Source organism: Lagopus muta, chromosome 3, assembly GCF_023343835.1.
Source record: "Lagopus muta isolate bLagMut1 chromosome 3, bLagMut1 primary, whole genome shotgun sequence".
NCBI lineage: Eukaryota > Metazoa > Chordata > Aves > Galliformes > Phasianidae > Lagopus > Lagopus muta.
In genome coordinates, this window is record NC_064435.1 from 57,950,019 (window position 1) to 57,972,144 (window position 22,126).

The window sequence follows — 22,126 nt, forward strand, 5'->3', positions numbered from 1 at the left end:
TACCTATTTAAAGAAATAATTGAGTTCAGAAACAAAATGTTACAAGTAGGTGCATGCAGTAAAAAGTAGTTATTTTCTTTTTACAACTAGATGCATGCAGCAAAAGTAGTTCTTTTCTTTTTACAAGGCACGTGAAAAGGCTCTATTTTTGTTTTGTTAGTGCATTTTCAGAATGTTGAAATAAATTGCCATGAATGCATGGCTTTTCTTGAGTTATGCTCTTGAGAGAGAGCATGTTCATTTCCATTCCAACCACAGAGGCAGGTGGTTGTTTCTACATAGAAGTGCTTGAGGTTTATAACTCGGCAGTTACTATTTAAAGAGAATTCAAATCAGGAAGGGTTGCAAGGAAGGCCTCTTTTATGTTAGCTGTATCGGATTAGCAGGTACATCTCCCAGTGTCTGTGAAAGGCACAGCCATATGCTAAATTTGGGAAGTCAACATAAAGTTTTATGTTAGCAGTCAGAAAGTGTGGTGCACACTAAGTCACCTATATTATACAAAATTCCCAGTGCTGTAAACAGTTACTTCAAATCTGTAAATTACTCATTGTTTTCTTTGTGGATTTTGGAAATATGTTACTTTTATTTGTTGTTTAAGTCATTGTTTCATCAAAACTACCTAGATGACTAAAGCAATGCTTTGAAAGGTGCCACTTAAATCTATTCATAGCTAAGAAACACTGGAGTAAAGACATAGTCATCTTTTAGACATTCCAAAGACAAGCTCTTTTCTTATTTTTACCTTGTTCTTTTGAATTTTATTTATATGTTACATATATATATAGATATATATGTGTGCTTGTGTGTATATATATATGTATATTTAAAGTTATATGAGCCTCTGTGTGGCTGATCAGTATATTTTGTAAATACTAATCCTGGTTGCAGGAAGGTCATCTTTTCGGTTTGCTGCAAGTACTCCTAGATCAGTAGTGGTTTCACTGTACTATAATACAGAGCTGAATTTTAATTTACATTCTGAAAGATGATTGCTCTCAGATCCAAAAAGCTCTCTTTTGTAAATATTGTCTATACTTTGTCTATGATACCAACTAGTTATTTGAGATTGCTGAAGCAAGAAATTACTGTTTTTTCAATAGGGCATCTCTTGATTCTTTTGTTAACTCTTTTGGCATATGTATATAAGTAATATAGTTGTTGACATGAAAATAACACTTTTGTTATGTGGAATATTTAATTCAAAAACATGTTAAATAATATTACTCTTTTCCTAAACCTGTTTTGTGTATTTTTTTATTCCATCCTGAATTCTGGGAAACTAAAAGCAGTTTAACAGAAGCACGCCTTTATTTTATTTAAAGAGCCTATGTGACATCTTCCAGCAGTGCCTTCCTTTCCAGACAGCAATAATGTTTCAGCTATACAAGAAAGATATCTTTTACAGTTGCTTTCTGAAGGCGTGCTGACCCCCTTGCATAGCATGCTTTTTATGCATAATTGCATAGAATTAGGAGCTGTGTAATCCTGAATCAGTTCTGATGGGCTGTATGGTATATGGAGTGTATAAAACCATTTTGCTCCACTTTCAGAGAATAGCTTGTAAATGCACAGCAAAGTTGATTGGAGCTGGTTTGTTGCATAGGTGATGACAAGATGATTTACAGCTGGTCGCAGTTCCATACTTCCTAATGACAGTGTGATTGCTGACTGCGGGGGGGTATTCATCCTGCTCTGGCTGTGATTGCTTTGCCAGCAAGTAACAAATGCTGGTGACTGACACTAAGAGAGCATGTACTAAAAGCAGACTATGTCATGTATAAAGGGGTGCAGTTTTAAAGTGGTCACTTCTCAAAGTGTTTTGGCTTGATTAGGGGCAGTGAGTGTGTGTTCCAAATCCTGGAAGTGACAAACAGACAGCATGAGCTGTGTAATCCCCTGACACTTTTCTTCAGTGCAGTCTGCTTCTCCTTTAGTGTTTGCACTCCTGTCAGAGTAAACAGACTTTCTAAAACCTGTTTTGTAACAAGTTATTTTATTTGCTTCCCTCCCCACCACCCCACCTCTTTGTTGGTGAACTTCAGGAATCCATTCTCAAGTATCTTCATACAGAGATTTTTCATTGTTGAGGCTACTCAGTGAGATTGAATTGGAAGTGTTCCAAGCAGACCTTCCAAGCAAACCTTCTAGTGTCTGGAAGCAGACACTAGATCAAACACATTAGTAATGCTTTAGAAAACATTGAGTTAGATGCATCCTGTTTAGGAAGCAGAACTCTTATCCAAGGACTCTGTTGAAGAATCAGGTTGTGTTGTGCATAAGGGAACAAGGCATAGGAGTGCCTCAGTTCTTTCTGGGTTGTTGCAGTAGTAGATTTGTGCTTCCCCAAGGATTCCGTTTGGTTTTATGTCCCTGCCTTCAGTACAAGAAATAATAAACATCTAGTGCTGGTTCTCTGTTCTCTTTTTTTTTTTGAAACAAGTCATAGAGCCACTTATTGTGCTGTTTGGTTTTGTTTTCATCAAAACTGCTGAAAAATTAAGACTAGATTTCAGTCTGTCTTAGTCTTTCCCTCAAGACTTATGTTGGAAAAATATTGTATTAAATTACCATACCTTTTCTCCTATATGAAGTAAATTTTCAAGAAGCCATTTCCAGCCTTGGTTATTAGTGATTAGTTAGTGAGGGAAAAGAAGTGTAATGAAGTGGAGGAAGCAGCTTTAGATAACTTTTTACCTTAAATGTGCTTTTCTACATGTGTAGAGTTCTTTGAAAATCAAATGGAGTATTACCTACTGTGATCGAGGAAGATACTGTTTGCTGTGCTTATTTACAAAGGCAGAAATTCATAGGTTTTTTTTTTTACTTGCAATGCCCCCCTGGCTGTCCCATGAATCCTGTCATAACATGGCCCACGAGGCTGATGCTCAGGCACCACCAGTGTCACAGGAAGCCTATGAACGTGCAACTGAGGCATTTTCCAGTATCTTCAGCACTGAATAAATAGCAGGAAGAAAAAAGGAGCTTTTTTTTTTTTTTTTGTACACAGCCTACATTACAAAAGACAAAACCGGTTCAAGTTTCATTACATATCGATTACTTTATTTTGATAAATTTTAAAAGCTTTGTTCCTATAAGAACAATATGTCTTCAAATTAAATCCACTATTACGTTGCCGAGTATAAATCTGAATGAAGCTACAGTAGAAAAATACACATAGCAAACAACACAGGTAACAGAAGATGTAATACGTGTATATAATTTTGGTGGGTTTGTTTTCCTTAGTCTCTATTTTCTATTCTCCATCTTCCCTTGCTTTGTATTAATGGACACTGAATATAAACCTACAATAGATTTAGATGTGAATTAACATACGTGTGTATAGGTAACTTCTACTGGACACATAGATGCAGTTTCAACTTGGGAAGCATTAACCTCAGTCTACAACGCAGGCTAAAACTAAAAAAGGAGGTAATTAATCAGATGTTTAGAGAAGAGCTTGAAGGAATGGTGAGTTTAAGTAATAAAACAGTGCAATTCAGAAGAGCCTTGTATTTCTCTACGTGTGGCTGGAAATACCATTGCCACACATTTATTTTAGTCATCTGTGAACAATTAATATCTAAATCTAACTCTGTTATAACTCATTTCTATGAGGCAACTACAGTACAACAGTTAAATGTTCACAGTAGTTTACTATGAGTTTGCTTTGGTGCACTGCCCTTAACAGGCATTCAGATGTTACTCAGTCAAAAGGAGAGCCAACTAAATACAACACTGCTGCAATACCAAGAGCATGGTTTGAAGTTCTCTCATGAGATGTGCAGGACTATCTGAGACACCAGTACTGAAGGGCTTTCTTTCAGAAATTAGACTTATTCATGTATATATGTAATTACTTACTTTACTGCAAAGTTTATGCTGTTGCAGCAGTTTATGTGGAGCAACAGTGACGTCCAGTGGTCACATGTGTGATCTGATGTTTCGTTGCTGGGAATATCCCTTGTTTCTTTGCATTAGTCTAACTCAAATTTGAAATCCTCTTTCTCTCCCTCATCTACTCTTAATTCTAATGGTTTGGATGCGGTGAGCAATTTGTGGTGCGGAAAGCGTTTCCTTATTGCCATTGCTCTGCATCATATTGATTCTACTACATCTGCCCCCTCCCACATTTCACATACCTTGAACTCGCAATGTTTGGTGAACCTTTCTGTGACTGCCTAATCCTGTTATGAAAATAAATTATTCTGTGAGTGAGAGAAGGAAGATTAAAACAGAAACCAAAATCCCAAATAAATAAATAAAAAAAAAAGGATTTGGATAAACAGTCCTTACAACTTCTGCACATGATGGGTTTTGTGTTTGTTTTTACAGCAGTGTTTCAAAAGTTCATTAACGGCAGTGCTCAGTATCCAAGACATTAACTCTTTATTTGCGATTCTGACCTTCACTAAAATGAAACCATAAGGCTGGAGCTCAGATTAGGAGCCTGGGAGAAATAATGAAGTCCAGCATACAGTTAGGGCACCCTCAAGGAGAATGAGTAAAGTCAGACGTCTTGTTACTCTACGTAAAACAGGGAGAACAGCTAGTAAATCTACTTTGTGTGTTCCTTTCATTCAACTGTTGGTCAGGGATTGCCAATAGAAGTTTGTATTATCTACTGCATGCAGAACCTAATTGGCACTAAATAATGGACTGCATCTAACTAGGTAATTCTTGCAGTTGTTATTAATTTTAAGGCAGTTAGATTATGAAGCAGAGTGCGTGAATGATCCTTGAATGGCATCGTAGAGCTTCAGCGCCTCGCAACTGGTGAGCCAGACCGCGATCCAGGCCGGGAGCCAGAGCCTCCCTGGGGAAGGAGGAATGGAGTTAATTAACAACAAGGTACTGTGTGTGTGGGGCTACGTGTTGAAAAATATCAGTCTAATACAAAACCTTACATATCTGAATGAAAATGACTCTGGTATATTGCAAAGTCTTATTTGAATTTTTGTATGAACCAATTGCTTCTCATATACTTTCACATAGGATTCATTTATTCTCATTAAATTTCTCATATGTAGATAGGCAGGTGTTGGTTGTACATGCATGATCTTATTCAGGTGTTCCTTATGAAAGCGATGTGTTTGTACATCCAAAAAAAAAAAAAAAAAAGAAAGGAAGGACAATTCATACATTTGAGAAAAGCCCTATGGCTTTTTTAGCAAAGGAGATCCAAGCTGAAGGCTTGGAATTCCTTTTTTTTTTTTTTTAATTTATTTGAGATTTGGCTATTTTCTTTTCCCATAAAACACACTTTTCATGTGTCATTTTCCTTTTTCCTTACACAGAAGGTTAAAAAAGGTTGGCCTATGTTCTTCTGTGATGCTCTGGAGTTGCACCAGGCAGAGACTTGCATGGTGAGAAACTTTCTTTTGGAGATTTACACAGGTGAGAGCCAGGCTCAACTCTGAGTGGTTGTTTTGATTCTTAAAGCAAGCAATGGATTGGAGCCCTTCTGAAATACTTGAACTGGGAATGATTTGTAAGTGAGCATTTCAGGATAATTGAAGTATTTCACTTCTATTTCTGAAGATTCTATTTGTAAAACTGAACTATTCTGCATTTTCAGTTGCCTTTTTTTATAAAAAACAAACCAAAGAAACCATTTACCTGAAGCCTAATCTCTTGTCAAATGGTTTACCTATTTGTGAGGTGATTTTATAAGGCAATTTCTTTGCGAATGCCTACTTCCTTCAAAGGTTTATGGAAACATGGCAGCTCCTGGAGAGGTTGAGCTGCACTCAGCTTTTCCCTGGGCTCAACTGTTTGCACTTACAGTAAGTTCAATTGTACTTTACCAGTTTAAAGATTTTGGAAAGAGTGCCCTGGCCCTCGTGATAGGATCCCTTGTGTCCCTTGTGAGCAGATTTGTGCTCATAGAATTTTCCACTTCCGTATCCCGGCTTGTGTCCTTCACCACCCTGCAAAGAAAGAGTTTGGTGTATGTTTCAAATCAGCATTGACGTTAAGTGCATATTCATATGGTAATCTTTCGTTGTCATCGCTGAAAAATAGAGAGTCTTAGAGGAGATGCAATAAAATGATCTTTTAAGTAATAAGCTGGAGTGAAGGCAAGCATTAGGAGGTTTTTTCAGTGTGCTGATACCTGAGGGAAACAATCTGTAAAAGAAGAATTAATAATCAAAAGCGGATGCTGAGAGCATTAACCTGCATGACAAAACTTAAATAAAAAATAAATTCAATTTACAAGTTCTGAGGTGATCATGCATGAAGTAAGTTGGTGTTCTGTTGGCAGTGAAAGAAATGTGTAACAGCTTGAAGGCTGTAGTATTTTTTTTAGCTTAAAATGTACATGTTCTTCTCGTTACAGAACCAAATCTGCAGCAGAGAAGTAGGATTTAATTAGCTGTGATAACTAGAGGAGGAACTTTTCTAACTTGGGCTGATCTCTTCACAGTGGAAGAGATGGCAAGGAAAGGTGAGACCAAATACTTGAATTAGTGGCAGTGTTAGTTCCATAGGGCTTACTGGGGACACATCCCCACCTGGATACCACCTGCCCTCTTGTCCTTCCCATGAGAAGAAACCTGCAGCAGTGAGTCTCCCAGGAGGTTTAAAGGATGACAGCTTTGTCATGCAGTGGATTTTGTTCCTTACATGCTGAAGCAAAAGAAATGTTTGTTGCGAGGCTGTCAGTGTGCTGAATAAGAGTGAGCGACACGATTACCATCTTAAAGTGCTGTGGGAGGAGGGAGGAAAGAAGAACAAGAAAAGCAAAATAGCTAAACCGAGACAAAACAAAATTATCATGTTGCTGCAGCAGCTTGAGGCAGTGGAGCAAGATATGCTTTGGCCTGGTAAATAATATGGCTGTTTCTGAAAGCACATTCATCACCTACCCAGCTAAATCTGGTGAGGGACAGTCCTCTTCCCTGCACATGGAAGAAACAGAAACAATGGCACAATGGTCACTACAAAACATTTGATCAGAAGGTGTTGAGAATGCAGTGAAAAACAATGTCCAATTGGCCAGATAATGAAGCATCAGTCATTCCATAAAATGAAAAAGGCAAAGTTCTCAGTCAGAATCACAAGAGCCTCCATCACTAGCCGTCGTTCATCAGTCATGGGCTGTGGGAGTTGTGTCAGCTTATCAGTGTGAAAACAGTTCCTGGAGCTTGGCTGACAGCTGTACCTATTGTTAGTATTACTATGTGAAGCACCCACAACAAAATTTAGATATAAAGACCCCAACATTTGGCTTTAATTTAGATGTCATGCAGCAAATCAGGAAATGCATGAGGAGAGAAAAATCCTATTCCCAAAGGCAATTCTTGATTTCTATTCAGCATGATTAAAGAAAATAAATGGACTGGTAGTTGAAATGGTATAAATGAGCCCCAAAGACTCTTGGGCACTGCCTGAGCCCTGGCCAGCTCTTACCTTCGCTTGCATTGGAGGAGGAGTACGGGGTGAGACCTAAAAAACAACAAAAAAGTTATAAAGCCAAAGGAACAATAAATGGTGATAATCATTAAGCAGATTCAGAGAATAATAAAATGGTTTGAGTTGGAAGGAGCCTTCAAAGGTCACTTAGTCCAACTCCCCTGCAATCAGCAGGAGCACCCACAAGCTCCATCAGTTGCTCAGAGCCCTGTCCAGCCTGACCTTTAGTGTCTTCAGGAAACTTTGAATGTCACCAGGAGTTATTAGGCCTTGTGTATTAGTTGTTAATTTTGTTTTTATTGCTGTGTGAACATGTTTTAATTTCTTTTTAAACAAATACACTGGTTGCCAAAGACAGCAGCACAAACCTTGTAAATGGTGAAGCTGCATAATTACGACAACTGCTCTTGAAATGTGACTGTGCTAATTGAGGGTTCACCCACTTTGGTGTAACATTTCAGCATTGTTCTTGTTTCCAGGTAAAATTACACTGAATTGCGTGGTTAGCTCAAAGGTGTAGAAGAATTTGTTAGTAAAGGGTAACGACTGTGGGATATTTTATTTGATTATAGGTGGATCTGAAAGAGAGTTATAGTGCATAATGAGAAGTGGAACTTACAATGTTCTTGAAGAAGTGGACTACAGGGTTGTCATCACCAGGCCGGCCGTGCTGAGACCTCTGGGGGATGGAGCCTACATGGCTAGCCCTGGCTGCGTGTATATCCTGCAACAACAGCAGAGTCTGGTCAGCAGGGAGAAAGGAGACCAGCAGCTGTTGGGAAAAGCTCACTTTGTGGGAGGGGAAGGAGAGGGGAGTGCCTTGGAAATTTGTAGGGATTGAGTCAGAAAGTTATCAGTGCTGCAAAAGGAACAATTTTTTGATAGACTGGCAAAGATGCTATTGTGTCAAACGCATACATATGTTGTGCATGTATATTTGTATAATGGTGTGTGTGTTTGTAACAGCATTACAGCCCAGCATGGAACTAAATGTGGGGCAATTCTGATTAGCAGAAACTTTACAATTTTGCTTCCTTTGAAGTTGGACCATAGGATGCACTTTTAGAGAGAAAACCTGAGAAAACTTAAGCTGGATCATCTTCCATGGGAGAGCAGGTATGGATTGTATCTGATTTTCTCCATTGTCATAGACTGCATAGCACCAATGAATTGCAAGAGCAACTGTGTTTTGGAGTGAAGTAATGAAAAGAGACTGACAATGTTTCTGTTTTCAATGGTGTTCCTGTTGCAGTACAGAAAAGTGCACTTACTGAGGACAAAAGCACACAGATAAAGACATTGTGAAGAGTGAATACTGAGAGCACGAGGCAGTTGTTGCAGTAAAAATAATGTCAAAAACAATCGTGTAGCTATCTCAATGGATGTAGCAGGACTAAGTTTAAAAAAAGAATCTGTACCTATGAGTGACCCAAATAGAAACGTCTGTCCATCATTGCCAATGTCAAGGTACAGTGCTTCTCCCCAGCTGTGTGCAACAGGGAAGGCAGGAGAGAATGGAAATAACAGTGGCATATCTGAAAGTACCACATGGGTGATACAGATTTCATTGGCTTCTAAACAGAAATAGAAAGAGTAGTGAGATAAAATAGTGAGAGAACATAAGCTCTTCCAAACAGAATGAACGTTTGACTCTGGAACAGTATGGGCAGTTACTTAGAATACACTTTGCTTTTGTTGCATAGAAGAACATGGCTCAGCTTGCTACAGAAGGACTTGATTGTGTTGTTGCAGTGGGACTCCTGGCTCATGAGCAGTGTTGCAATGAGGAGGAGAGCCTGTAAGGCACCAACACGTGCTCAGAACAAGTTACCTCTGCCATGTTGTCTTTTAAGTCTATATTTAAGGAGAACATTGATATATGTTTATCATAAACACTCTGATCTGTGTTCTTTTACACTTTTTCAGCAGTGTTGCAGATCACAATGTCTTAACAGCCAGTTGCTATCAATCTTACATGAAGCCCAATGGAATACATGAGCAGATGTATCTTGCCATCAGGCACAAAAAGGTGGGAATAATTCTGTTCTACAATGTAGTGGAGTCTGTGTTTCTCGATTTTAGCATTCTGGCCCATCATGAGGCATTAATAATTTAGCTCATTGAAAAATGTCACCGTGTGGTGACTACAAAATTTCTCAGATCAGTGGTGCCACGTTTTGGAATAGTCTTTGCTTGGGTCCCCTTTGTAGTGAATCAGCAGTAGCAAATCTGAACCTATTTTTAAGAATAAGGATGGTCTGTATGAATTTATGACAATGTTTCCCACTGTTACAAATCATGGGCTTTTCTTTCATGTGATCAGAAGTTTTATGCGTGGACAGAATCTTCCAGTATTCTAAGTCTAAATTACATGTTTCCCTTTTGTGTATAAGCTGTTGGATTCTCTCTTCCACCTGTAGCATGTCCTTTCAATTTTTGTAGCCCTAAAGGGGAGAAGGAAAAGCTCAGTGGTTTTTATTTTACTGAGATTGCACACATGCGTGATCTACAAAAGACATTTCCCTCAGAAGAGCAATAACTAATAGCTATAGGTGTTAAAAATTTAAATTTGAGTGTGTTCAGGTAATTGCAGTGTTTTCCTGACTATCAGCTTTTAGAATGTTGCCAGTGGAAAGTAAACTTGGCTATAGATTATGAAACACACTTGCAAAGGATAGTCCTGAATTTAGTGTCATAGAATCCTTAGAGTTGGAAGGGACCTCTGAAGGTCATCTAGTCCAACTCCCCTGTAATGAAACAGGGGCATTACAGCTAGATCAAGTTGCCCAGGGCCTGATCCAGCTTTGCCTTGAAAGTCTCCAAGAATGGGGCATCAACTGCAACACGAGGCAATATATTCCAGTGCCTCACCACCCTCACTGCAAAAGACTTTTTCCTTATATGCAACCTAAATCTACTCTCCCTGAGCTTGAAACTATTTCCCCTTGTTCTATCACTACAGACCCTGCTAAAGAGTCTGTCTCCTTTCCTAGAAAAAGATTTAGGCCTCTTGGGTTCTGTTTACAAACACTGAAGCAGAGGTTCTTTTGCACCAGTGCAACTTCTGGGGCAGCAGGATGGTTTGTAGTAAACAGCAATTGGCAGAAATTGGCAATTGGAACAGAGAGGAATGCTCATCTTTCCACCACTCTCTGTTAACTTTGTGCTTGACAGCTAAGCCAGCTTGGGTATACATGTGCCAAGAAAAAAAAAAAAGCCACAGGGGAAAGATCCCTCAATCTGAATAATGTTAATAGGCAATTTTGGCCAATGCAGGGTATTTGCTTAGGCTGTGTGTGGGAGATCTGAGGACAAAGACATAGTTTGCAAATCCATTGTGAAATTAAGTTTAAGGATTATTAATGTGAATATGAACGTGTGTATGTCTGTCAAATATCCCAGGTTATTCTGTATTTGGGGCTGATTTGATATGAGAGGCTTTGTGGCTCTTGCTTGTAGTATACTGGGAAGTTGCGTTATTTCTCTGTGCCAATGTGTTATGTGAGCTGGCCACTAAGACACTACAGAAACTTTCAGTATAGTGCAAAGAAAAGCAGCAGGTATTTTAACAGTAGCTGCATGTGGGCATTTCATTCCCTGTGTCATTCCACTGTCTTGAAAACCTTGACAGAGCTGTTAGGTGTGTGCTGATTGCCATCTCTCTCACGCAGTCACAAGAATCTACGTGCAGTTCAAGCGTGTGTTCCACTTGTGCTTCTGTAAGAGTATTACATCTCTGATTGTGGTGAATATCCCTGAATAAATGCTCACTTTTCTGACACAGTAGACCTGGCCAATTTTCCTGATGTTCTATGGCACTTTGTAATTGCTAAGTGGTGTTAATGCCCACACTATGACCCTGCAGGAGGTGAGAGGGAGAGGTGTTGGGTTGTTTGGTAAACAGAGTAGAGGCCTTTTGCTTCAAACATCTGGATGCTGTGTTTGTTAATCCTGTTTTGTGATATATTTGTCTAACTTGAGAACAGTGAGATTTAGGAGATGATAGATTCACTTTCATTTAAAGCAAGTGCAATTAAGTACCCTAAGTGTCCCACTTGATTTTGCCTTCAGATATGATGGTGAGTGTTAAAGTGTGGCTGAGTAGTAGCAGCATTTAGTGACATTGAGATCCTGTGAAGTGCGTCTCTGCTTTTGCTTGGTGTAAGCAATGAGTCTTGCAGCTCTTACTTATTAAGGGAGACTTTGCAGTATGTATTATAAGCTCCAAAGCCTCTTGTTCCCTGTAAGATCACTTATAAATAGAGGCTGCATATACATTTAAAGACAAACTTAGAGCTTCTAATTTCCAAGCAGTAGATGATATGTATTAGTGACAACAACAACATTGAGGTGTTTTAGCTCAGGAGTACCAAATTTACAGCTTTTCAGATTCCTATTGATATCATTAATATGTAACCTTGCTGCCTGAAAAAATCAAGATGCATATGAAACTGCAAAATAGCTGATTTAAAATCAAACCTTGTATGCATTTTTGACATGTGTAAGAGTGAAAAGCAATTCTTCATGGGTTCAGTGGGTTTCATGGTTTTCAGTGGGTTATCTTTACAGAAGTCACTGTGCATGGATCATAAAAAAATCTGTGCATTTAAAAAAGATAGAGATATAAGAAGTACATTCAGATTGCCATATAAAACTGAACTGTTCCACTGTGGGAAGTGTTGCTTAACCCCATTAAGAAATTTGCAGCAGTGGTGGTAGAAAAAAAATGTCCTTTAAACGTTAAGTGTTTCAAAGCAGACTTCCAAGTGGAAATAGAGAGATGTGTCCTTTCAATGGCTGTATACACCATTATACTATATGTAGTTTGAGCAGAGCAATCATGGGAAGAATGACAATTTGTTTCATAATTCAGGGGTATTTTGTATGTAGTGTTTGCCTCAGAGCTTGCCTCACAGGTGTTTCTTTGAGGCTGTCCACGATTTACTGACCTGTTGCAATAAATGAGGGAAAAGCTGACGCATTCTCCTCATGCTGGACCAAAGGAGATCCTATAAGTGATTTATAAGTATTTATCGAACTCAGTGAACTTTTCTAATCACTTCAAAAAGGATGAGCCATGTAGCTTTGTCATGGTACTGTAAATTTCTCACAGGCATTAAGACAGAACCAAAGCGAGTTGCCCAAAGAAACAGAGCAGATTGGTAGGAAGAAAGATAGAGAGTCTTGGAGATTGTGGCTTTCAGTCCTGTGTGGAGTTACAGAGTTATTAAAGTTGAAAAAGACCTCTAAGATCATCTAGCCCAACTGTTCAACTACCACCACTATTGCCCACTTAACACATCCCTCAGTGCTACGTCCACATGGTTCCTGAGCACCTCCATGGACAATGAACCCCACCACCTCCCTGGGCAGCCTGTGCCAGTGCCGCACCACTCTTTATGAGAAGTTTTTCCTAATACCCAACCTGAGCCTCTCGTGGCGCAACTTGAACTCAGCATTGCACTCTTTTGCCTTGAAACTCTTTTGCCTTGAACAGAAAGAGGAGGAACCGAAGCAAAGATGGGGAAAAAACATGCTGGAGGAAAGAACAGAGATGATTGAAAAGAAACCCAAAGATATGGACAGCCTGAAGAAGGAGGCAATGTAGTACAGTCCATCAGGAGAGGTAAGTGAGCATCAATGATCCAGAACCATACTTCTTCAAAACCCTTTTACTCCTTAATTCCTTGATTATGGTTCACAAATTAGTAGGTGACAGTAAAAAATTATAGGGGACGAATGAAGAATCTTGGCAGTGCTTCAGGATAATGACCTGTTTTATAGCAGTTTTGAGTGAGAGAATGGTGCTGTCATACCTCTGGGCTTTTCCTCATGTTTATTTTTTTCCAATTTACTTTTCTGCAGCATTTTTCTGCTTAGCATTAGTCATTGTATTCAAATGTTTTTCATGATGAGGAGGCTCTTCATCCACTCAGGTATAGACTCTGCTGCATCTTCAGTATTGTTGTTTGCTGCTTTTATCAAGGTGGTGTCATTTAGGCATTGTGAATGGAGTCTTGTGGAAACTACCTCTATAGAAACCCAGCATAAGTTTTCTTTGAGAAGAGTAGTTCCAACAGAAGAGGTTGTGGACAGGGATTCTCAGGGTAGTTTCCGGGTAGCTTCTGCCACCAACAAACCTCCCAGCCATAAGGACTTAGATGTGCATTGCCACAACATGAATGGCATCACAGATGAGATGTTTATCACTATTGCTGACAGCCTACATGTTTGGGCAAGGTTACATCAAAAGAATGTAACGCTGTGGTTACGGATATTAGCAAGAAAGCAGAAATGAGAAATGTGAAAACATTAAGGAGGCCCAATGCCTAATATTTGCATGTAATCAAGAAGCAAATGCAATAAAAGATGATAATTGTTTGGAAAACTAAACTACGTAAATACCAAGTGTATGCTATCATCATACAACTGCTGACCAGAAAAACAGTAATGTAGAAGGTTACAGCCCTGAGCTGAGGTAAAAGTGGTGCTGGTTTCATTTCATGAGACACTTCCTCCCTCTAATTGCTAACACCATCAGAATGCCAACCCCTCAAACCTTACACTGCTTTATCAGTGCTCTTATTTAAAGGCATTGGCCACGTTCTGTTTCTTTTTTGCCTATAATAGGTAAAAAAAAAAAAAAGACATGCTGAACTCATATGCAGGCTGTTTACATGTATTATTGCTGATGGTAGTTTAAGTTAGGAGAAAAATACAATGGCAAAGAGAGAAAACTGTTGCAAAATAATTACACGTGGCATATTTAACAGCATATTTCTTTGAAACAAATACTCTCAGAGGTAAAAATGCCAATGATGTAGTTGCTATAAAATGAGGAGGGAGAAAAAGTGGCCTCCCATCCCTGAGGGTTTGTTAATTGTATGAAATGTCAAAAATGAAAAAGTAAGTAAGTGTATTACAAATGAAAGACCGGTGAGATCCAATAAGAGTATCTTAATAAGAGTAATTAAAAGTGAAGGACTTTGTGTAGCTCGCGTGACACCTGGTCACTTTATTGTGCGATGGGTAACTACGCACAGCTACCTTGACAACATCTCAGGAGCTCCATCAGGTATTTTATATCAGTACATGAAATGAAAGCCACCAACTATTGCTAATAACATGTGTTGACAGTGATACAAAATAAGGTCAGCAAAACAGACTATTAACTTTTTTCTCAGTTTCTATTATGGAGCGTTTATTTAGTTGCAATCTCAAAATAGCTATGAAGTTCAAAACATCACTGCTTTGGGCATCCCAGGATGGCAAAAGTGCTAAGGATAACAGCTCATGGTCTGTGAAGAATTGAGCTTATATGATAGAAGAAAAACAATGGAATAGATTAAAATATAAAGTGATTGATTTACAAATAATATGGCTCGACTGCAGCAAAAGAAGTAGACATAGTGAGAGAGATGTTATATTGGGTAGCACAAAGCATTATGATAAACTTTGAACATGTTCACTGGACCTGTGTGTGAGCCCAGATAAGGCATGGTTGGGTTTCTAGAGAGCACCATTATCTCCTTTTAAAACAGAGTATTACATGAGCTGATGGGTACAAGTCTCCAGAAACAAGGCAACAGAAACTGAGGTGGAACATACTGTTATAAATGTAAAAAGGGGAAGACTTCTGCTGTAGAATGACCAGAAACAGTGATTTTTATAATGCTTTGGTTGATTTACTGGTATTTGAGTGGATAAAATATTCTAAAAGCTAATTCTAAAAGTGCATAGGTTTTTCCTGTCCATCCAATGGTGATTTCCCCTTCAAATTCTCCTTGAAATCTTTGGCTGCTGCTTTGTCCCATTTCTGACTGCGCTTTGTCCCATTCCTGCATTCAGGACATGATACAAAACCAAGACTTTACCAAGAATTACTGCTCACTCTTCTAAGTATCTCATCAGAGTTAATTTGATTTCCATATTCACAGGAATGATGGTTTCAAGATGCAAGAGATAATTGGCTGCAGCGCATGAAATCATGTGTTAAATGTTAAGCACGTATAACAGATATGGGTTATGTGTGTTAAATGAAGATGTTAAACCGTATCTTGTGCAATGTTGGCTTCCGAGCCTTCCACTTGTCAGGTGATATGCAGCACTTACCTGTTAATAATTGCTTCTTTTGTGCAGGTTACTTGTTTTTTTTTTAAGCAGACAAATCTAAAGTGGTCAGAAGCCTTACAGACTGAATGAACATCTGTGAAACTGGAAATTCTTACACTAATTCACTGTTAGGTGCTGCATCACCCCTTGCTGTGTGCTGTGAAAATGAGAAGCTGGATTCGGTTCACCCCATGTAGATGTACTGCCTTGGTTATTGAAAACCTATCATCTCCATCTAAAAGGTAAGCTCTATTCCTTTGTCACATACGCTTCCCACAAATTTAATTACTTTTAATTACTTTGTCTGCCCTCTTGCACTATGAAGTGGTTTGTTGTGTTTCTGTTAATATATTATAAGTATTTAAAAGAAATTAAATCATTAGTACGCCAGTTTTGTCATGTAAACAGTTTAATGAGTATATAAACAAAGCACATAGAAAGCAAAAGATTAAAACCAAATTGTTACAGTCAATCACCACAAGCTATATCCAAAATATTTACACACACGTTGCTTGCACGGCAGGTTTACAAAGCCAGAATCTGGTGAGCAATGCCACTCCCTGAAAATCAAGACTTGCAAGTAAAAGATCACAGTATTGACAGGCAAACTAGCACTGCTGTAACTACTTTTCTCACAGTGCCATACGATACATCAAAGCTTGCGCAAAAGATTAGATTGAGTTCAACGTGCGAAGAGATAAAGATCAATGGGTGCTCTGACAATCATGTAGGCCTGTGTCATTCTTTGAGACCTTACGCATGTGCATCTTTATCTGCAACATTTTCTTCAGCTCCCCATTACAGTCATCCCCACTTCTGCTCACTCTGAGGAGCACAGGAGCTCAGCTACCTCCTAGCCTAGGGTAGGAAGTCTGTGTCCACCTTCCATACCCTTTGCACCCAAACACACAGAGTGGGTAGGAAATGCAGGTGCAAAGCTTCATACAGGCCACGGTTCACAAGGTTACACAGAAAACTGAAGCAAAATATAGAAGATGACTCAATCCGTTTTTCTCTCACCAAGCCTCTCATTCACTGCCATTCGCCATTTTTTGCTCCATTGCATTCTGTCATAAATTAAGTTTAAAGTTTAGTATGTTAATACATAATGTTAAATTGGGACCAAAGTTTTTGTTTCACAGTCCAACCCTAGCAGAACAACAACAAAAAAATCATAAAGAAAAGAATTACAAAAGCATAACCAACTGATTTAGTCACAGGTGTTCCCATAAAGAAACAAAAGAGCATTCAGCACATACTGAAGCTGAATACACGTTAAAACCTAAGAGACAAGAGAGGTTTGAACTGTAACATAAAGTTGCCCATACACTTCACAGACGTTTAGATAAATATTCCATAAAGATTAGAATGAACATAATTTATTGTTACACTGCTGTGTTTTGTGCTTCTGGAAATGTCTGCACTGCAGGTTCGTTCTGTCACTTTTTTAGCATCTTCTATAATACGACTAAAATTATGCTGTGAGTAACAGTAGCTGTGCTCGGAATATTCTACCTTAATCAAGTTCTGTAAGTTTGAATTCAAGCTGTGCTTTTGATTGAGGATTCTTATCAAAATCTTGATGGGGCTGGGGTGGAGAAAACAATGGCAAATGCACTGCTGCCCTGTAGAGGAGAAAGTATTTCTGTACATTCCAGTACTTCTGTTTTTATTTACTCCCCTGGGATGCCTACAGGCTCTTAATTTAACTTCAGAATTCCATGATAAGGGAGAAATCTGCTCCAAGGGAGAAAATTAGGCCACGCAACAGTTGCTTCTTTGTTCCTACCCCACCTTCCCTTACACAATAGTGAATATTATTCATTTATGTGCTTTTCAGCTATGGCTGAAAGATGAAAATGCCTCCACAAAGAATTTACACTGTGTTTTGCTTGAATGTCAGTCCTAAATTTGTACAAAGAGCGAGTATTGTCTTTGCATTCCAGTGCTTGTTGGTGTGGGCAGTTGAGATGCATGCTCCCACTGGGCACAGCTCGCTTGAGAAAGGATGGGCACAAGGAAGGCAGATGCAGAACTGTTTTTAAAAGGCTTTAAAACTTGACTGCAAGCAAATAAACCATACAGTCCCAGGAACTTCTCTACTTTAAGGTGCTTTTTGGGATAGTATCTTATTTAGCAAAGCCCTGTTTCCTTATCAGAGTTTGGAAAACTGCCAGAAGACATCATTCTTGTTCAGCTCTTCCTTGAACACCTCTGGGGTGTATCACTACTCTGACACTCTACAAAATTCAACAAATTGCAGCTACTTAGGTTTTAAGTACAAATAAGATTATTTAGCCATCTCGATGTCCTCTGTGTACATACATACAAATAAATGACACCACAAGCCTTCCTTGATACAAGAAACCAAAAGGCATTGATTCAAAGCCTAAATAAATAATAGTTAGAAAAAAAAAAAACAAAAATTGTTTGTGGCACTTGTTCAACATCTTCAGCACTGAAACTCTCCTATGGAATAGATTCCCAAGATATGTTTTCATGCATCAATATTATCATTGTGATAAATGGGAATAGAGACGCTTTGGCACTGAAGTCAGTGCTGATGTGACTGGCTTTTGCCAAGATGACAAAGCCTCTCTGTGCTTCCATCTGAAATATGTAAGCCAGGACTCCAACATTAAATGTAGTCTTTTCTTTCTTAAAGAAATTACTTCTACCGAGCAAAAAAGTGTTAACCATCCATAATTCTGGACTGGTTGTGCAGACATTAAGTGCCTCAAATTAACTTAACTGAATGGTAACAGAGATAAGACAGATGGCACTCTGTTCCCTCACATGATGGATTATGTAGGGATCTGCAGAGAAGCATAGCAATCATGTTTACACAAAAGGATACAATACACAACTCTGTACAACTTGCAGCCATGGTTTAGTCATCGCTACTAAAAAGTGGGGTGGTTGGTTTGTTTTATTGCTAAGCAAGGGCGTACACAAACCTCTGTATAGCCTAAGTTTTTGGTAACGTTTTCTTGGCATTAAGAGCATTTAATATCTGATTTGTCATTGAGTAATGCAGTATATGGATAAAAGAGCAAGAGTTGAGCTAGCCAGTGAGACTGCAGAACACAGCATTGTTGGGAACAATTTGTGATATTTGCAGTTTAGAAAAGTGAGAATTTATCGCAGCAACCACTTGTTGAATGTTCTAGTGACAGATTCATCTACTAAAGATGGAGATGTTCATATTTGTCGTAAGCATTATTGTCATAAGCATGACTGACCCCAGTTTGTAACTATGAGAAACAAGAAGACCAGAATACCCAGCTTGCTTAGTCCTAGTGCCCAAGTTGAGAAGCTTGCTGTAGCTGTGATACCGACATTGTAGAGCATTTTTCATCCAGTGGTCTAACACAGTGCACCAGCTCTTTAGGGAAGCGCAAGTACAAGCTGTGCTTCCAAGTCCAGAGCTGAGCAGTGCACTGACAGCCTGCAGGTGTCCCATGATCATTAAAGCACCATGCCCTAATGTAATGGCATCATGATACAACTGGTCTGGGAAAGCTGCATGTAGTGACCCGTCCCAGCAAGCACCATGGGGAAACAGCACAGGTTCTCTAAGGTTACTGAAAAATCTGTGGCTAGCTGGCAAGTAGGAGCATTGCTGTTTGTAACATATACAATTTGAGCAACAGTATTAAACAATACATTTAGCTAAAATGAGGGTTTGGGGAACAGTTTAAATGTTTTTGTAGTGTGTAAATTACACAAACACAAGAGTGCTTATTTTCATTGTACCCACTGCTATGTAATTGATAAAATGAGTTTTGGCTCTCCAGGAACAGTGAACAACATACAGTATCTATCATACTTATCAAAGAATGCCAATGAATCCTAGGAGAGAAAACAGTACAATATCCTTTCATCTATACCTTGATTTTCAAGTCAGAACGCATAAATGATTTTGTTACACAATTTCTGATATTAAGATGTTAAGTGCTTAAAATATAAGTCTTAACTGGACTTCCTTTGCACAACTGTCAGCCTGTCCCCTCAGCAATGCTATCAACTGACCTTAAAATATGCTCTTATGCAAGCAGGCTGAGAATCTGGCCACCGTTCTTTTTCCACCATACCTTTCCAAGTCTGTCCCACAGTTACTGCCCAACCACCTCGCCATCATCTTGCATTTAGTGCTTTCATCCAGCTCAGTTTTGCAAATACTAAAAACAACACAAAAGCAGGCTCATGTCTCTCTCTAAACAGCACAGCATACAAATGCACATAACGCACCGTATAAAATGCTCATAGAAATTCCGCTTAATAATGTTTCTAAAGCCAACTGAATTTCTAATACTCCTTGTCACAACCCAGAAATAGCTCCTTGTGTTTCTCAGATCTATGGATTTTTTTTGTTACTTTCAGATCAAAGCCAAGCATTAAGTTACACAACTGCAAGTACTGTCTTGCTGGCTAAGTCAACTCTTGCATTATCGTTGTTACACCTTCTTTTCAGTCCCACCCTTCCTCTTTAATTGTACTTTTTTTTTTCTGTGGCTGTGCAGTTCTTTATTCCTCAGAGCTCACCTTGCCGAAGCCCCGCCGGGGAACGTGTCTGTCACCTCCAAAGAATCTGCCCAGCGAGTCAAGTAGACCCGAGTCTCTGTGCCTTGGAGATCCATGTCGAGCATGGTCTGTAGTGCTTGCCGATGCCATTTTTGATCCGTGCCGGAAAGAGGAGCGTTTTTGTGAAGCCATCAAATCCGAATTCTCTGAAGCTGCTGCACTGTCCTCTTGGATGGTCTGTAGCTCGTCTGACTCTGAGGGCCGATCTTTGAAGGTGTTGTCTTCTCTCCCTGGGGCATCTCGGGAAAAGAGGCGGATCAAGTGGGGGCGACCGGCCGTGTCAGCTGGGTGGGACTGGGGCCAGGCATTCTTCGGGTCCGCTGTGCCTTTGGAGTCTGTCACCGCTGGGCTCTTCGTGGAGGTCCCATTGTTCTGGTTCACATCTGCCTCTCCTGCAAACAACAAGGATGAGATATGAATACAGGCCTGTGAAAAACAGCCCGGGAACAATGCTGCTTTCTTTCCACTGCCTTGAGTTGGCCATTTAATACAAAACCCGTAATATGTGCAGTTGCAACGCAACTATGTTCCCTAGCAGCCTGCAAGAACATTAAGCTATCTTGGAACTGAAACTGCAGTGATGTCCTCACACAAAATGTGCAGTAGCTCTAGGTGCTTTTTTGTTGGCTTTTTTTTTTTTTAATTGCAAGTATTTGTAAATAGATTAATAACTTGTTAGAAGCATAACTGAAATAAAATAATTTTGTTTATGTGGGAGGCTTAGAGACCCTGAGGCTTTCAGCTATAATGTCTGGACAGTCAGATTTCCAGTACTTTCCATTGAAGACTGGAACTCTAAAGTATGCTTTTTGTATCCTAAACAGGGGAAAGTAGCAGGACTGAGCACTTCCCAGCGCATGTTGCCCCTCTGCACTATCAGAGATTCTCCACCTGATGGTTCTGTCCCCACTTTGAATTTCTCACTTTGACTCCTGTAACAATGAAGCAATTCCATTAAATTCATGAACAAAAGCAAAATGTGATGTGAAAGATTTCTTCTTAAATTATCATCTCTTCAAACAAGTAAAGAATACTCAACTGCAAACTCTGCTTTGCCTCTCAGGACACTTTTTCTTCATATGATGCCTTGGCTATCTGATGCTGAAGGCCATGAGCAAAGCTGTCCCGATTGCACTTACTATTTATGAGAAGTGATAAAAAGGATCATCATAACCCACTGAGCATTTGTCCAAGAGAGGCTCCAAGACAAATCTCCTTGATGTCTGTCAACATTTGTTGCCTTCTCTACAGTTAGGTTCTAATGCGTGCATTGAATTATCTGCAAAAAAAATCAGTTACAGAAGACACAGCCCTTCACACATGCTCTGTGTTGACAGAAAACTGAATTTTTTGTTTGTTTGTCTTCCTCTGTTGTAGACTAAAAAATGTAGATGCATACTGCATCTAACGTGCCTTCGCAGGAATACAAAACCAAACCAAATCTATTGGTAGATTACTGCTTGAGAAGCAGCCTCAGAGCAAACACTTGTCACAAACACACCCCATGTCACAAATACCAAGTTTTTTTGGAGTTAATGAAGCTTTAAATTTCAGAGAGAAGCTCTAGCTAGTCGTGTTTTACTTTTATGGTCTTCTCATTACCTCATTAAATCTCCCTTTGCTTTGGCCTTTGCTGCCATGCGAGGGACAGAATCTGGCAAATACTGTTACATTTCTTAAGTAGCCAGAGCTTCAGTACTTCAGAGCAATTTTGGACTTGATGTAGTCATTTCATACCACTTTTCCCACCCACAAGGCACTGAAGAAACCTCTTCTCAGGCTGAGAAGAATTCTGAAATAAATTTAAGGGTAACAACACAAGACAGAAATTATGATGTGTACAACAATATACCCAGTACTTACCAGGTGACAATTTGTTGTTATCAGTTAGTCTGCTGCAGTTTTGCACAGCTTCTCATATGAAAATATTTTGTGCAATTTTTATGTGCACCTTTGAAAACTACCAGACTGTGTTAGGGAAACTTAGACTTTCCTTTGATTAAAACACTTGGAA

At 39.2% G+C, this 22,126-nt stretch overlaps 1 protein-coding gene across 5 annotated transcripts in view; it reads right to left on the bottom strand.

Moving 5' to 3' along the window:
• Window positions 1–3,035: 3,035 nt before the first annotated feature.
• Window positions 3,036–22,126, bottom strand: part of LOC125690524 (myelin basic protein) — a 105,436-nt gene continuing 86,345 nt past the window's right edge. For 4 of the 5 annotated variants that reach the window (XM_048938898.1, XM_048938899.1, XM_048938901.1 and 1 more), the window contains exons 4-9: window positions 20,074–20,504; window positions 8,036–8,140; window positions 7,414–7,449; window positions 6,870–6,902; window positions 5,808–5,930; window positions 3,036–4,816 (exon numbers count right to left, since the gene is read on the bottom strand). In XM_048938898.1, coding sequence (XP_048794855.1) covers window positions 4,760–4,816; window positions 5,808–5,930; window positions 6,870–6,902; window positions 7,414–7,449; window positions 8,036–8,140; window positions 20,074–20,504 — 785 coding nt within the window. In that variant the 3' untranslated portion in view covers window positions 3,036–4,759. The remainder of the gene's footprint in view (window positions 4,817–5,807; window positions 5,931–6,869; window positions 6,903–7,413; window positions 7,450–8,035; window positions 8,141–20,073; window positions 20,505–22,126) is intronic. The other variant, XM_048938902.1, reaches the window with a different exon arrangement.